The following is a 15269-nucleotide window of genomic DNA, read 5'->3' on the forward strand; positions in this document are numbered from 1 at the left end:
GCCGTCCAATCATCATAAGCCCTATAATTACGAACGCAAAGTCCGCTCTGCAGCCCAATTTCATGCCATGATCGGACACTCGTAGGAAACTCCGCTCAACAGCTTAAGACTTCTGTCAGCTGAGGACAGTCGCATGTAGGTTATAAATTATACGGGAACGCCGCGTTTATTCATCGAATCATTGCTGATATCATTCCCAAGTTGCCCATTATGTCCGCTTAGTTCATTTAATCCATCTCCTAGCATGGCTGGCACTATGCAAGCCTGGCAGTACTCAGCTGTCCAGGGCAAGGTGGAAGACAGCATCTCAGTCAACGATGTTGCGAAGCCGACCGCATCTTCTCTCGCCAAAGGGCAGCTCATTGTCCAAGTCATCACCGCGGCTCTCAATCCCGTTGACTACAAATTCCCTGAAGCGGGATTCATTGGGCGCATGATGATTCCGCGCCCTACGACTGTAGGCCTGGATTTTTGTGGTCGCGTCGTTGCCAAACACCCTTCCAGCAGCGCCTTCGAAGAGGGTCAACTTGTTTTTGGTGCATATAATTCTCTCACTGGGGCGGGCACGCTGTCTCAACATATCGTCATCCCAGAGAAGTTCTGCGCTATCTTGCCCCCTGGTGTTGATCCAGACCATGGCGCAGCTGCTGGGACTGCCGCCATAACAGCCTATCAATCCCTCATGCCCGACACATCGAAGTCCGGGGCGAAGATATTTATCAATGGTGGCAGCGGCGGTACAGGCACTTGGGCGATTCAGTTCGCAAAGGCCATGGGCGCTGAAGTCACCGTCACCTGTTCGACTGCGAATGTGGGCCTATGCCGAAAACTTGGAGCCGACGAAGCCATCGATTACAAAACAGTGGACCTTATTTCCAGTCTCAAGGAGAAGACTCATGACTTCGATCTCGTCATCGACAATGTTGGAATGGATGATGAACTGTACAATATCCGCGAAGTGCTTCTGAAACCCACAGGAACCTTTGTGCAAGTCGGCATTCCGGCTGTCACAAACTGTATCCACTGCTAAGAAGATCATATGGCCATCCATATGCGGCGGCAGGAAATACTACTTTGTCAACATAAAGAACAGCGCCGAGTTCTTCACTCAAATCGGTCGATGGATGGGTGAGGGCAAGGCCAAGGCAGTGATTGATACGGCATACAAGTGGGAGGACGTCCCTTTGGCTTTCAGAAAATTGAGGGATGGACATGTGAGGGGAAATTTGGTTGTGCATGTCGCGAACAGAGATTGATTGTGGAGGTGTGTTTGCGTTGTCGAAATATTCATCATTTTTGGAAATGTATTGACTTTCGCCCGAAAGGAGTAGGCTGACACCTTGGATTAAATCTAATATTTGTATCATGATTTGTGATATGTTGCATGGCTCTAAACCGCATTCTTGATCAAGTCAATGAACCTTTTCCTTTGATGATGCCATGTCGACAGATTGAACGTCACGAGTAGGCAGATCCCTCCTCTGACGGCTAAAAATATCTTCTGACCAATACCATCGCACAAGATAAGACGCGAATCTGGGTCTATATTCTGCCTTGTTGGTTGGTAGAATTGTCCCAGATGAAGGGGTATGGACGGACTCCCGGAGCGAGGCGCATCCGTTCGCCAGAAGCGCATGTGGACAGCGTAATGGGGGGTCAACCCTGTCTCTTTAGGATGCTCGCCTGTCACGTTGGATGGGAAGCCAACGTCGAAGGGCTGGAAACTCTCAATGGCCTGTATGTGTTTGTCGCTCAGATGAAGTCGAATTGCTCCAATGTTGTCTTGCAAGTGCTCGACCTTGCGTCCTCCAATAAGGGGGCGACATTCCGTGCTTTATGCATGACATAGGCCAGGGCCACTTGCTGGATGCTATCAACCCCAATATCATGAGCAACTTTTTCAAGGACCTCACTGGCTTTACGTTCCGTATCTGTCTGATCAGGACCCCACATAGATCGAAGGCCCTCGCCGGCTGCCTTGCGTAACTCGATCTGCTTGTATTACACTATCTGTACTCTATCTGATTCGAGACAGTAGCTTCTCCAGGCCGAGGCTCATCCTTGGGCACAAGCTCGATCGCCAAGTCTCTCGTATGCGGCTGAAGATTATCAGGGTATCTCACATGAAACGCAACCATAACCAGCAGCATCAAAACCGAGTCAAACACAAAAATTGGCCATTCCTTCTGCTGCAAATACCCCTCCTTATCCATAGCAAACTCGACAACGCGGAAGATATTTCGTACAAGAATGAGAACTGATGTGAAATAAAGCATATTCAGATATGCCTCCCAACGAATTGACACTGGAATACTCGAATGCCTCAAATGAGCCCTGAACCGTCGGTGAAAGACAACACAGCAGGCTACAAAAGCAAGGAAGAGGAGTATCTGAGCGATAAGACCGGTAATAACAATTATGTTTCCAATGTGAACAAGATCAGCATTGGCGAGGAGGCCACCACCGTTCCCCTGAATATTGAACGTGAGAAAATCTCCAAGAACAAAAAGGCGCGTCGTCCAGCGAACAGAGATGAAAGAACAACTTTCTCCACCTATTACTCTAACGAGACGAGAATAAACCATGTATAGCGTCGCTGCGAAGAAGACTGGTGGGAGGAGGAGAAAGAGGGCTTGCATAATGTTGAGAGGGAGGGAGTCGGTGGCGTTATAGCATAGAGCTCGGAAGAAGTAGCCAAGTACTTCGCCTAGAGATGGGTCAGAGGGATGAAGAAACTTGGGGGGAGAGACTTACAGACGCCGCCGAGGAAGAAGGGAATACAGAAGCGGGTTTTTGACTTGTGCATTTTATATCCGACGGCTACTGTTGCGAGGGCGAAGAGGAGGGTGAAGATGATTGATCCGACAAGACTGGGGACGTATTGCCATAGATAGACTTCACCGAGATAATTCTTTAGCTCGGGCATCTTATAGAGTAGAAAAGTACACCGAAAAATCTAGGACGGTCTTATGGTCGAAGAAAACGAAAAGATGGTTGACAACCGCAAAGAATGAGTAGAGCTTTCTTTGGGGGCATATATCAGGATGGATGTTGAACAACAAGTCAAGAACTGGATTTACAATTTCGCAAAACACCGCAATGGAACTAATATATACATGTTCTCCGTCTCCCGTTGCATTTCAACCCCTAATTCTACTCGAGAATCCTCCGCTGACACGCGTGTTGCGCACTCGCTCGTACCAAAAAGCCATAAACCTCTGAATTACCCTGAAGTCTGGAGATAAGATCGGGTGGTTTAAGGCCGAACACGCGTGTTAGGTAAGCGATCAGCAAGGGTGAACAACTGAACCTTACTGAATTCAGACTAGTCTGTTCTATTTAGGTTTTGAGCACACCAGGGTTCTGTGTCGATCACGTCGCTTACGCTTGCGAGTCCTTGATGATGAATTCCTGCCTCAGCTCATTTGTCTTATCCCCAATTCCAGACTTTTGGGTAATAATACCAATATCTACTATTATTCTCGTCGTGTTCCCTAACTGGGCCGTGGATCATACTCAGAATGCTTCGTCGCAGTCATAAGAAATCCAAAAAAGGATGCTTGCAATGGTAAGTCGAAATGACAACGGAAACTTGGAACGTGAACTGATATAGTCTGATTAGCAAACGACGTCATGTAAAGGTACAAATCTCCATTGTTCAAGGTGCATGAGCGCTTAAGCTTCATTAACTGCATTGAGTCTCCATTTCCCTTGTTCCTATGACTAACACGCGAGTTCAGTGCGATGAAGGCCGCCCAACATGTCTCCTCTGCACAATGTCAAAACGAGACTGCAGTTTCGCCTCCGAGCCCCAACCACCCCAAAACCAAAACTCTTCAACATCAGACCTATCCTCTCGTGAAGGATCCCTCCTCAGCCCCGACACCAATCTTAGGTCAATCAGCGCAACATCACTATCTGAAACTACTTGCTCTACCAGCCATGAGCCGTCTTTCGATAGCGTTGTCAACATGGAGCACATGGAACTTTTCGTTCATATGGTGACCAACAAAGATCTTTTTAGTCTTGGTGATAGGGTTGAAGACTTTCAAGAAACATTTGACATCTGTATCAAAGAGAGCGTCAAGGCGCCGTATCTTTTGCATCAGGTGTTGGCGTTTTCTGCTCGTCACCTTGCGGCTCTTCATCCTGAGCGCTCGGCGAAATATCAGCACCAAGCTGTGAATTTACAGACACGGGCTGTCTCACTGTTCAATTCGACGAAACGGGAGGTCGATTCGACTAATTGTGTTGCCATTCTTTTGTTCTCGGTAACACTTGGTCATCACCTCCTCGCCGACGCCCTGGCTACTCGAAGTCCCGACGGCCTTGATGGATTCCTCGCTCATTATGTTCAATGCGTCGAGATGAACCGCGGTTTATTTCGCCTCACACTCTCTGCTTGGCCTTTACTATTGAACACAGAGCTTGAACCAGTTCTATCATGGAGTAGTCAACAATCATCCAAAGACCCCATCGGGAACCACTGCCAACCTATTATCCAACTCATCAATGACTCAACTGCCTTGACAAGCGAAGAAAAAGGAGTCTGCCAAGAAGCAATACAATATCTCCAACTTGGTTTCGATGCCATGTTTGAAGAGGACGATGACAGTCGATATCGCATGATATTCCAGTGGACGATGCTTGCGTCTCCAGAGTTGACAAGCTTGCTAGCTACAAAACGACCTGAAGCTCTGATTCTACTGGGTTACTATGCCTTGTTATTGCATTACGGACGAAGTCTTTGGCAGGTTGGAGATACAGGGGTGTGTTTGCTAGGTCTCATCGTAGACTATCTTGCACCAGAGTGGCATCTTTGGCTCGAGTATCCACGAAGAATGATGAGACATAATTGAGGTTGTACATCCATTCTCAATATAAGCTGGTCTATGCAACCATGAGTGGGTACATGCCCAGCTGACAGATCTCCACATACTAGTCTACACCATACCTCAACAGGAAGATCCACACAACTTCAGCTAAAAAAGTTTTACGAGAAAAAAGAAGAAAAAAGAATGAGGCACACCGGATTTGAACCGATAACCTTCAGGAATCTCCGTGCTTATTAGCTGGAATCTGACGCGCTACCGTTGCGCCAGCGCCCCATTGTGTGATGGACTCCAGCTCTACAAACAGTCATCATGGTAGAATCGACTCACGCTGTCAGACAGGTTCAAGCTATGGGAGGCAAGAAAATCTAGGACTTACAACCTAAACGACAAAAAGACTTAGGTATGTTATACAGGTAACTTAGTTGGCTTTTAAATAAGTTATATGTAACTTAGGATAGAGGTCGCAACGTTGAATTATTATCTCCCCTAGCGTGGGATGACATTCACACTGGATGAGAGAAGAAGCATGAGAAAAGCAATATACCGCTTGTAATAACTAATGACAAATTGCAAGTGCCCTATCGAACGACCGCTACAAGGGTTTTCCGTCCCTTTCGAGAGCCCACTTCACCAAATGATCAGGGTTACGCTCCATCTCCTCCTTGCAACCCACCAACCACTTCCAGAACTCCTCATACTGCTCTAATATTTTCTCTAGAGAATCCGAGAGAAACTTATCAATAGGGCCGCGTTGCTCGCGTTGGGCCCGGCGACAGTAAAGGTACCAGTTTTTGTAGAAGGTCTGAAGGCAGGAAGACAAATACCACGAGGGGAGGTGCCGTTCAAAGGCCTTTATCTGGTGTAATTGGTAGTGCCAATCTGATTTCTCTGACTGAGTGGGCTGGACTCCCGACCAGACCTCGACTTTTTGCGGTGCAGCAACAAGTTCATAATGTACATCGTTGGTCTGTTGCTGAATGAGGAACAGGAACCACCGGACAAGATACTCCGCGAGTGCGTGTCGGCCATTTTGGGCTACGAAGCATGCGTTGCAGCAAGCTTTCTTCAACGCTTCTGGCTTAAGAAGCATTCCGTCCCAGGTTACCCACCCCATGTAAGGCACCCATGCCTCATGCCCTCCACTGATCCGAAACGCTCTCAGCTCTTGCCATTCCCCACATCGAGGACATCGAGCCATCCACAAAGTCCAAGGTGTTTGGTAGCCTTGACAGAAAGATGTACGTGGCCGCCCTTGTTGCAATGTATCTAAGAGCCCAGGGAAATATCGATCGATGGGGGATGAAATCATATGGTTTTCAATCGAAATAATGGGAAAGCTTTTGATTCCACAAAGGTCAGGGCTAATCTCATTCTTAAAGGCACCTGTTTGGAATCGACATTCGTTGCACTTTCGAAAGTGCCGATAACTACCGGATTCGCTGTTCTCGATTGATAACGCATTCTCACCGAGTCGCCGGTATATCTCCTCCCGATTGTTGGAAAGTAGTTGTTGGAACTCGGCGTCGCTCATTCCGGCAAATCCAGACATTCCAACATCTTGGTACAGACTGAGCAGGTCGCTATGAGAAATGACCGGAATCTCGCTGACAGAGTGAATATAGCGTTTCAACGAAGCTATGTCGTTATTAACCGTGGCTATCATCTCTGCTGCTCTAGGCTCCCATGACGTAATCACGTTAGCCGCAGGGGTTCCCGGTATAGGCTTTCGAAAGTATAACTTGCCCAAGAATTTGGGTTCAAAATTGTGATAGGGGAGAAGGCGTTGGCACCTGGCACAGGCCCATCGCATGGTCGGCACCGTCCAAGAGTCGTGAAAGCTGGGATCTTCCCTCCGCTGGTGAAAGAGTATGGGAGGACCTCCATATTCCGGAACGCACTCAAGAGCCATAACGCGTTCAATAAAGTGTCGTTCTGTGGGCCTTATGATACTGCGGAATTGGCGGTTTGTTTGGCTCAGTGAGATCAAGCCGATTGGGTCCACTAAACGAGCGATATGCTCTTTTAGCTCAGTTGGAAGATTGCCCAAGGATGGAGCCGATCGTTTCCATTGTGGCAAGCGATCCCTTAACTTGGGAATAGCAAGGAATAGTGGAAGGGGTAACAGAAAGGCTAGTAATCGAAGCTCGGATGGGACAATGAGTAGCAGAGCCGGTGCGCAAGGAAGTAGACGTCGCATGTTCCATAGTGAAGAATACATCTTCTTGTGTGAAATGAAGGGAAATCGATAGTTGAAAAGCAGACGAGAGAATGATGAATGGATACAGAATGATTATCAGTTGAATTGATGATGAAGTGATGAGAAGTTTGGGTTTGTTTACCGAGATGGAATGAGTTTAGATTCTGGGTAAGTCCCTTCAACACTTTCCTGGTGATAAAGGGGAAGGCAAAATGCAGGACTACACTGCACCATGATCGTAAGTAAGCGACATTGAGCTTCACCTGCCTTTGTTGGCAGTCACGCATCATCACAGACAACTGATCCATCATCAGTCAAGACTCAGTTCCACTGAGGCGATTGTAATGGATAGGTAGGTAGTGTAGTTAGTCCTAAGTGATAAAAAGGTTTAGATAGTATGAGGATATTTTAGGATAATTCATGATGAACTTGGTATGCTCTCTGAAGAGTTTATTTTCTCACTTAAATTCCAATGTAATATCTTAAGTCATCTGATACCTAGAGGGATTGGTTGAGCAGACTTGAAACTATCGCACCACCGTTTCAGCCATGTTGTACGGTCTCACCGTAAATTATATCACCAAGCCACACAATTATCGTTCGACCGTGTAGGATGGAGTTTGTAAGGCTGAATCTGACATCTTTCGCACGCCCTGTCGCTTCGATATCATGGCGCCCTAGTGAACGCCCCGCCCTTAAATATTGACACCAACACACTGCACGTGGAGCCTAAAATCAGGGGGTTTCTGTCTAGAACACAGCCAAAAGTCCTTATTTCAGCACCAGAGGCCACCAAAGTCCTTTGTCATTGGAGCCTTGACTCAGGATGTCTTTTTCAGCTCGTTGGTGGCAACCCAATCAGCCTTGAGTCCCCTGGATAACGTCGGATACAGGGAAACCGGCCACCCCCAGAAACCGGCCACCCTTTTCAAAACACCAAAAATAAGATCACGATTATAACTCAATTAAAAACACACTACTATATTTTTTATATTAAATGAAATTTCTATCAGTAAATATTTAGATAAAACTAAGTATAAAGATCTTTAAGTTTTAACTTTTTAATATAATATAATATTCTTTAAGGCTATAATACTTTTTATATCTATTTATAAGCTTTTAAAATCGCTAGAACCTTTACAAACTTAGCATTTCTATTATATATAACTTTCTTCCTCTTTTTTAGCAGATATTCCTCCTTTTCTAATTATATTATTATAATTTCTCTTCTTTAGCATTCAATCTCAAAGTTATAATTATCCAATTAACTACTAATCTTACAGAATAGCAGCCTAACTGCAGGATCTTCAGAGACAACGCCTAGGACAGCTTAAAAGGCCTGGCGAAGCTATATAGATAATCGGGGCATTATTAGAAGATGGTGATTCTTTCCTTTTGCCAGGGAAATAGCTATAATAACAGGAGCTAATATCTTAGGAGTCTAAGTAACTATCAGGTTTATCAGGACCTTCGCTAGATTAACTAGCTACAGTCCGGTTACTTTCTAGCCGGCTAGGGCATTCAACTTCATAATAGCTTCTTTCCAAGCTTTATTATAAGTATATAGGAAGGTAATCTTGCCAATATAACTCAAATCTGCAATAGAAGCAAGATCTAAGAGGAATTTCCTATATGCCCTTTTTAACAGTCTAAAGACTACAATATCTAGCAGCTAAAGGATATAAAAAGAGTATATTAGAAAGAAAAGCATAAATATATTATTATTATAATACTTAAATAAGAAGTCTTTAATTATATAACTTCTATAACTATTAAAGATAAGAAAATATAGTTCTTTTAGATTCTTAGGCTTTATTAACAGAATAAATATCATTTTTAGCCAAATTAATATTATATAGTTATTTATCTAGCCCTTCTTACTGCTAGTAAATTCCTAGTTTTCTAGGAAGTTTAAATTCTCTAGAAAATGCTATTATTAGACTGTTTTCCCTTTAAAGATTACTAAAGGTCTTAAGACCTTCCCTATTACTAAGATATACTTAAGAATTATAATCTAAGACCTTAAACCAGGCTAATAAATAAGTACTGACTTCTTATCCTTATTACTAAGGAATAAACCATTTAGTCCTATCCCTTCTATTATACTAACTTTATTAATATTATATCTATTCTTCTACTTAATTATTCAAACTGCTAGCATTAATAATAATATAAAGAAAGCCTTAATAAGTTTAGTAAAAGCTCTATTATAATACTTAGAATCTATATGCTTACCTAGTAAAGTCTTTACTTCTTTATTCTTATTTATAAAAGACTATAACTAGCATTTTCTAATACCTTCTAGGAAGCCATTATATATAGTGATCTGATTTGTAAAGTATTAGACCTACTAATGCAATACAGGGCACCCTAGATTAACTTAGATTATAATCTAGTCTTATAATCTTCTTTCCTAAATAGCTAAGAGCTTTTATTTAGGTTTATAAGCTTATCTTAGTATTATAGCACCTTTAACTCTATCTTAAAGCGTTAAATAGTTAATGCTATAAGCCGCTATAGCTTTATTTATAGAAACTCCTTCTAAAACTATCTAAAGAGTAGCACTTATATCTTTTTTAGTAAATTTCATTATTTTAAATTAATTAATATACTTTATAAGTTTATATAATTAAAATTAGTAGAGTTATGAATTTTTTAAGATATTATTAATTAGGAGGTTGGAGCAAAAAGCGGGTGGCCGGTTTCTGGGGGTGGCCGGTTTCCCTGTATCCGATGTTATGCTTAATTTTAAACTGGCGGTCGAGACCGCGCGGGATCGGTAGGGCGATCCCTTGCAACAGTGGCTGAATGCTTCAAGTCAATATCCAGGGGGTGACGAATAGAAACGATTGTGTAGCGAGTTAATTCATGGTCGGTGAGTTTTGAAAGTGCCTAAGCTGAGAAGCCACTGAATTGGATGAGACTTGAACGCAGTATAAGAATCAGTCTGAATGCCGCCCCCAGGTTTGCAGTGGTGCATTTCTCCCGCTGAGACGTTACGGTACTTGGACATATCCTCAACAAAATGCTGCGATTAACTGTCGTTTCAATGACCCTCGGCCTCCTCACGGCCGTCCAAGCCTCCAACCCCGTATTCGGCGCCTACCAAACAGACTCATGTGACGCCTGTCTCGACCAAACCTACGAAAGCTGTCCCGGCGACTACAAGACCCGATCATACGCAACATGCATGTGCGCTGGCGATGGCAGCGCAAACTTTGTATCCTGCCTGTCCTCCTGCGATCCCAACAAGAACGAGCCAGCAATCGCCAGCTCAACGTACTATGGCTACTGCGTCCTCTTCTTCAAGGAGCTTTGCGATAGTGCTCAGCAGTTCTTGTCGGAGGATATCTATGCTAAGCAGTGTTCGAAGGAAGCGATTGAGGCAGGTGGTATTGGTGCTAAGGACAGTGATGATGACTCTGAAAAGAGGTGAGTTTTGTAGCGTTGATGAGGTAAATGAGTATCAGGGTGCTAATGATGATTGAGTAGTGAGCCAAGCAAGACGAAAGATTCATCGTCAAAGGAGACTGACGAGTCAGGTAAGAGTGACGAAGCCAATGAGAGCGAGACAACCAAGACAAGTGGCAGCGCTCAATCGACATCGACTTCTGGGGCTTTGGCTACGATGGTACCAGCTTGGGCGATCATGGCTGGTATGGGATTGCAGTTAGTGAACGTATGAGCTTATGTTCATATTTTTGAGGTCCGTGCAAGTTGTAAGAGTCAGATGATGTGAAGTCGCGGTGTACCAATAATGAATATAGATGATTTATCGGTGTTATCTGTAGATATCCTGCCATTTGGCACCTTACTCCCATTGTCCTCAATATTTCTGACACGAACATGCGCCACGCACCGTGGAAGGACTTGGAATGAAGCTGTTATCGTAAGTGGCTTATGATGAGAGCTTGACTTGGTGGGCACGTAGACTTGGCATGTCAGCATTGCTGACAACAATTGCACCGGACATACCCGCGGAGCTCCATGGCTCCCATTTCCACAAGTAATTGCTGCTTTCATTACGCGGTTGTCACAATAAAGGTGACGCGGTTGCGAGGCTGTGAGAATTACAGTAAGGCATGCCAAGATGCGAATGCCTTCGTTGAAGGAGCAGAAGGGATATCACGATTGAGGTCAAAGTGTATATAAAGAGCCAAATTGTCGTAACGAAAGAATGGAAATATCCAACACAACAACATAACAGCAAGTCCAGAGACCAACTTCTAAAGCATGGTTTTTAATCGCCTCAAACTCGCCATCGGTGCCGTTTTGGCTACAGGCTCTGCCACTCTTGCGACAAAGCCCGACATCTACGACTATGTCATCATCGGCTCTGGTCCAGGAGGAGGGTCCCTTGCGTGAGTCGAACTCATAGTCAATCATCAAATCGCTGGCTGACAAAGTTGAAGTGCCAACTTGGCTAGAGAGGGACACTCCGTCTTCCTGATAGAAGCTGGAGGAGACAATCACACCAGTATTCTGGAACAGCTGCCAGCTCTGTAAGTTCAACCCGTCCCCCGTGTATATGCTGTGGCTGACAGCTCTTCAGAGCTCGAACTGCTGCCGAGACTCCAGGCCATTCTTGGCAATTCTTCGTCAATCACTACGAGGAATTTGATGCAGCTCGTCGTGATCCGAAGTATACTTATATTCAGACCAACGGGTCATACTACGTTGGACTTGATCCGCCGGAGGGTGCTAGACCGTAAGTACCAGTAACCAACAAACACTCGTTGAGTTGTGACTAATAACGAGATTGCAGTGCCGGCATATACTATCCTCGCGGCTCAACCCTCGGTGGCAGTGCGCAAGTCAACGCTATGAACTTTGCCTGGTGTCCCGATAACGAATGGGACTACATCGCCAATCTCACGGGCGATGCATCTTGGGGTCATGAGCATATGCGTCGACATCTTATGAACATCGAGAACTGCACTTACGTCCCGGAGGGTACTCCTGGTCATGGCTTCGAGGGTTACTTGGTGGTAAGAAACTATCCCTCTTCCTTTGCCATGAATCATACTAAGACGTCTATCTATAGAACGACCAGAGCAACGCCACGGTTAACATCGGATCCCCTAACGTAGCCAACTTCTTCTCGCAGATGTTCCATGAGACTGAAGGTATTGATGTCGAAGACCCTGCCGAGATGACCGAGCTTCTTCTCCGCGACCTCAATGGTCTTGACCCACGTCGCTACGAAAATGGTCGCATGTACAGCACTCCCGTCGCGATCAATCCCAGCACAGCTGCCAGAAGTGGTGGGGGCATTTACATCAACCAGGTCATCGATGCCGGACACCCATTGACTGTCAGCTTCCACTCCCTGGCCACTCGGGTTCTCACCAAACAGGGTCGCAACAAGAAGCCGCGCGCTTATGGCGTGGAGTATATGGTCGGGGAGGGTTTGTATTCTGCTGATGGACGATATGATCCTGAGCAAACTGGTGAGGTTCGAAAGGTTCATGCCAAACATGAGGTCATTGTTTCCGGTGGCGCGTTCAATACCCCGCAGATCCTCATGCTAAGTGGTATTGGCCCGCGTGAGGAGTTGGAAGCTTGGGATATTCCTGTCGTTGTCGACCTACCTGCTGTTGTAAGTGCCACGACTATCCTTGAAGTTTTTGTTGCTGACTATTTACCAGGGCTCCAACCTGCATGACAATTACGAAGTCCCTGTTCAGATCCGCGGTGAAGAAAACTGGCTGATCCCCAGAGAATCCCCATGCACCGGTACCTTTGATGACGAAGACCCTTGCTTCGTACTGTGGCGAGACAACGCTTCGGGGCCATACGCAGCACGCGACAGCAGCTACGGCGCTGTCTGGCGAAGTAGCCAAAGCTGGGACAATGACTCGGATCTCATGTTTCTGAGTAGTCCAGGTCTTTCGGGCTTGGTAGGCTTTTACCCTGGCTACTCTACGGGCGAGAGGGCAGGCAATGATCCCTCAGAGTGGATGCACGCTGTCGTCAAGATGCAGACGAGCAACAGCGCCGGTACCGTTCGACTCAACTCATCGGATCCTCGCATTCGTCCCAACATCAACTTCAACTACTTTTCGGAATCAGCTGAGCGTGATCTCGATGCCATTGTTGAAGGCATCGAGCTCCTGCGGCGGGCGTTTGACGCGACTGGTGTCCCATATACGCAGTTGAGTCCCGATCCTGAGAACCTGAGACAAAGCATTCAGGACTTGGCTTTCAGCCATCATGCATCGTCTACTTGCGCCATAGGACCTGGTGATGATGAGAACTCTTGTGTTGACTCGAGATTTCGTGTTCGTGGCGTTGATAATCTGCGCGTTGTTGACGCGTCTGTCTTTCCTCGAAGCCCTGGAGGTATGCCCAATGGTCCGACGTGGACTATTTCTCGCAAGGCTTTTGAGACTCTCTTGGAGGACAACCATTGAGCTCCCACTCAGGGAAGCTAGGCTTGCATATAAGATGTATCAGATAGTCAACCAATCTTCAACACTACATGTTTCTTTGGCCATAACATGAAAGGAGAAACAATTAAAGAGTCTAGGGTATTAAATTAATGATAACTTTATTCTGTCTCAATAGCCTATCACATCGCTCACCCCATCAATAGTGGCTCACTTCCTGACCAATGAAACAGACCCGCCTCACTGTCAGATTAAGACACGGAGGGGAAAAAAAGATGACAGCAAAACTTTGATCAAGTCCTGTCATCGGAGTCCTCGGATGTCACGATACAGGGCTTGAATTCCTTCAAAACCTTCTAGAATACGTCAAACCACACCTACCGCATCCTATTTCAATCGTCGCATGCCTAGTGCGCCATCTTCAGCAAGGTTGTTAGTGCTGACTACACACGGGCGGCCGAAATTGCCTCAACTTGCGGGGAAGACGGAGCATCCACGACGAATCAACGTAGTTCAAGTTCAGAATCCAAAAGGTGAGCCAGGGGGATAATGTCATGTCTATGCACATTCATTCAAGATATGGCGTTTCATGTACTCATTCGTATTAGCAAGCTATTACTAACACTTTTCTCCCTTATTAGATAAACTGTCGCCTGTCTGCCGTAGGCCATGCGGTCTAAGCATCAGATATTCATCACTGTTCCTATCCCGAGCCGTGTGCCGCCGGAAATCGTCCTCGCTCACATCCAGACCTACACGCCTATGCTAGCAAACAACGATGTTATTATGAGTTTCAAAGAGACAACTCCCAACATGGAGCTCGTCAGCACAGACCCTTTCTTTGGAACGCCGAATAGCAGTGTTAGGACGTTTTCATCCAGTGAGAGACTCATCCTTGCGCCGGGTCTGACGAGGGATAGGAGTTGGCCTGTGACGTGTCTGAGTATACCGAATGGTATTCGGTGTCGGGCTGATGCTAAAGCTGGTGTTACTGTGAGGACGGAGTGGATTGTGAGGCCGAGCCAGGAGTTTGGAAGTAGTCCCAGCACCAGCAGTCCGGGGACTTTGGCGGAGGAATGGGAGTTGTACGAGGAGGTTATCATTGAGGCGAATAGTCTTCTTATGCCGTTTGTTGCTCGGACTGCGGATGAGGTTCATAGAGGGATTTGTCAGAAGGTTGTGGATGAGGTTGTGAACAAATATCTAGCCAATGGTACTCATTGATGAATTGTAATGATAAACGCTTAGCCATTGATTGCTACCAATGGAGGAGGTTACCTTCACCTTCTCGGGGTGTAGAGATGTCCGAGTCTCTGGCCAAGATGCAGAACAACAACTGGGTGAAGTTTACGCATCCTTCACACGCAACTCACCTGAGGCTCATCTAACTTATGAACCAGTAGTAGGAGACTTCGTATAGCTGCTCTCCACTCAGACAAATATCCTTGGCTCCACTCTTACGCAACACCACGATGGAGAAACCTGTGGAGTCTTTGCAACATCACGAGACATCAAAAACACCGCGTAATTGGTTTAGTGGTAAAATTCTCCGTTGCCATTCGAGCAGCGTCGGGGAGCCCAGGGTTCGATTCCCTGATTACGCATTCATTCGACGCTTCAAAGCGTCTCTTTTTGCTTGTTACTTCTCCTGGTTGCGGTGCTGTGAGTTCTGGCCCTAAGACGTACGGAATTCTGTGGGAACAAACGACCAAAACAGGTGTGTGTGATGATTTATTTTGCACAACAATACTGTTTTTTATATCATCTCATTTCAAATGAACTCGGATAAGCTTGCGTCCGGTAAAACTGTCTAATGGTCTTGATATAAAATTGCATTTTGCTCTGCAA

The 15269-nt window shown here is 45.7% G+C and overlaps 7 protein-coding genes and 2 non-coding genes across 9 annotated transcripts; 6 read left to right on the top strand and 3 right to left on the bottom strand.

The window, feature by feature from the left end:
• Positions 1 to 89: 89 nt before the first annotated feature.
• BKA55DRAFT_699444 (uncharacterized protein) lies at positions 90 to 1289 on the top strand. Its single transcript, XM_046200574.1, has 2 exons — positions 90 to 135; positions 202 to 1289. The coding sequence occupies exon 2, from the start codon at positions 245 to 247 to the stop codon at positions 1028 to 1030; it is 786 nt and encodes a 261-aa protein (XP_046056000.1). The 5' UTR covers positions 90 to 135; positions 202 to 244; the 3' UTR covers positions 1031 to 1289.
• Positions 1290 to 2006: 717 nt separating this feature from the next.
• BKA55DRAFT_669215 (RTA1 like protein-domain-containing protein) lies at positions 2007 to 2926 on the bottom strand (the record flags this gene model as incomplete). Its single annotated transcript, XM_046197939.1, has 2 exons — positions 2007 to 2707; positions 2755 to 2926. 2 exons carry the CDS (start codon positions 2924 to 2926, stop codon positions 2007 to 2009), a joined length of 873 nt encoding a protein of 290 aa, XP_046056001.1.
• A 477-nt stretch (positions 2927 to 3403) lies between these two features.
• BKA55DRAFT_3556 (uncharacterized protein) lies at positions 3404 to 5186 on the top strand. The gene is made up of 3 exons (XM_046185818.1): positions 3404 to 3568; positions 3623 to 3641; positions 3741 to 5186. The coding sequence occupies exons 1-3, from the start codon at positions 3522 to 3524 to the stop codon at positions 4857 to 4859; spliced, it is 1185 nt and encodes a 394-aa protein (XP_046056002.1). The 5' UTR covers positions 3404 to 3521; the 3' UTR covers positions 4860 to 5186.
• BKA55DRAFT_t32 lies at positions 5020 to 5108 on the bottom strand. The gene has a single exon. It is a non-coding gene; the product is annotated as a tRNA-Trp (tRNA).
• Positions 5187 to 5321: 135 nt separating the features above from the next.
• On the bottom strand, positions 5322 to 6498 carry BKA55DRAFT_588037 (uncharacterized protein; the record flags this gene model as incomplete). The annotated part of the gene is made up of 2 exons (XM_046194735.1): positions 5322 to 5391; positions 5621 to 6498. 2 exons carry the CDS (start codon positions 6496 to 6498, stop codon positions 5322 to 5324), a joined length of 948 nt encoding a protein of 315 aa, XP_046056003.1.
• A 3504-nt stretch (positions 6499 to 10002) lies between these two features.
• Positions 10003 to 10797, top strand: BKA55DRAFT_731513 (uncharacterized protein). Its single transcript, XM_046201206.1, has 2 exons — positions 10003 to 10464; positions 10525 to 10797. The coding sequence occupies exons 1-2, from the start codon at positions 10058 to 10060 to the stop codon at positions 10715 to 10717; spliced, it is 600 nt and encodes a 199-aa protein (XP_046056004.1). The 5' UTR covers positions 10003 to 10057; the 3' UTR covers positions 10718 to 10797.
• A 238-nt stretch (positions 10798 to 11035) lies between these two features.
• On the top strand, positions 11036 to 13445 carry BKA55DRAFT_731514 (uncharacterized protein; the record flags this gene model as incomplete). The annotated part of the gene is made up of 6 exons (XM_046201207.1): positions 11036 to 11393; positions 11445 to 11534; positions 11585 to 11740; positions 11798 to 12020; positions 12077 to 12631; positions 12681 to 13445. Exons 1-6 carry the CDS (start codon positions 11266 to 11268, stop codon positions 13443 to 13445), a joined length of 1917 nt encoding a protein of 638 aa, XP_046056005.1. The 5' UTR covers positions 11036 to 11265.
• A 486-nt stretch (positions 13446 to 13931) lies between these two features.
• On the top strand, positions 13932 to 14762 carry BKA55DRAFT_548099 (uncharacterized protein). Its single transcript, XM_046191089.1, has one exon. It carries the CDS (start codon positions 14091 to 14093, stop codon positions 14643 to 14645), a length of 555 nt encoding a protein of 184 aa, XP_046056006.1. The 5' UTR covers positions 13932 to 14090; the 3' UTR covers positions 14646 to 14762.
• Positions 14763 to 14943: 181 nt separating this feature from the next.
• On the top strand, positions 14944 to 15025 carry BKA55DRAFT_t2. Its single transcript has one exon. It is a non-coding gene; the product is annotated as a tRNA-Gly (tRNA).
• Positions 15026 to 15269: the final 244 nt, after the last annotated feature.

This window comes from Fusarium redolens (assembly GCF_020744475.1).
Source record: "Fusarium redolens strain MPI-CAGE-AT-0023 chromosome Unknown BKA55scaffold_1, whole genome shotgun sequence".
In the NCBI taxonomy this organism is placed as follows: Eukaryota; Fungi; Ascomycota; class Sordariomycetes; order Hypocreales; family Nectriaceae; genus Fusarium; species Fusarium redolens.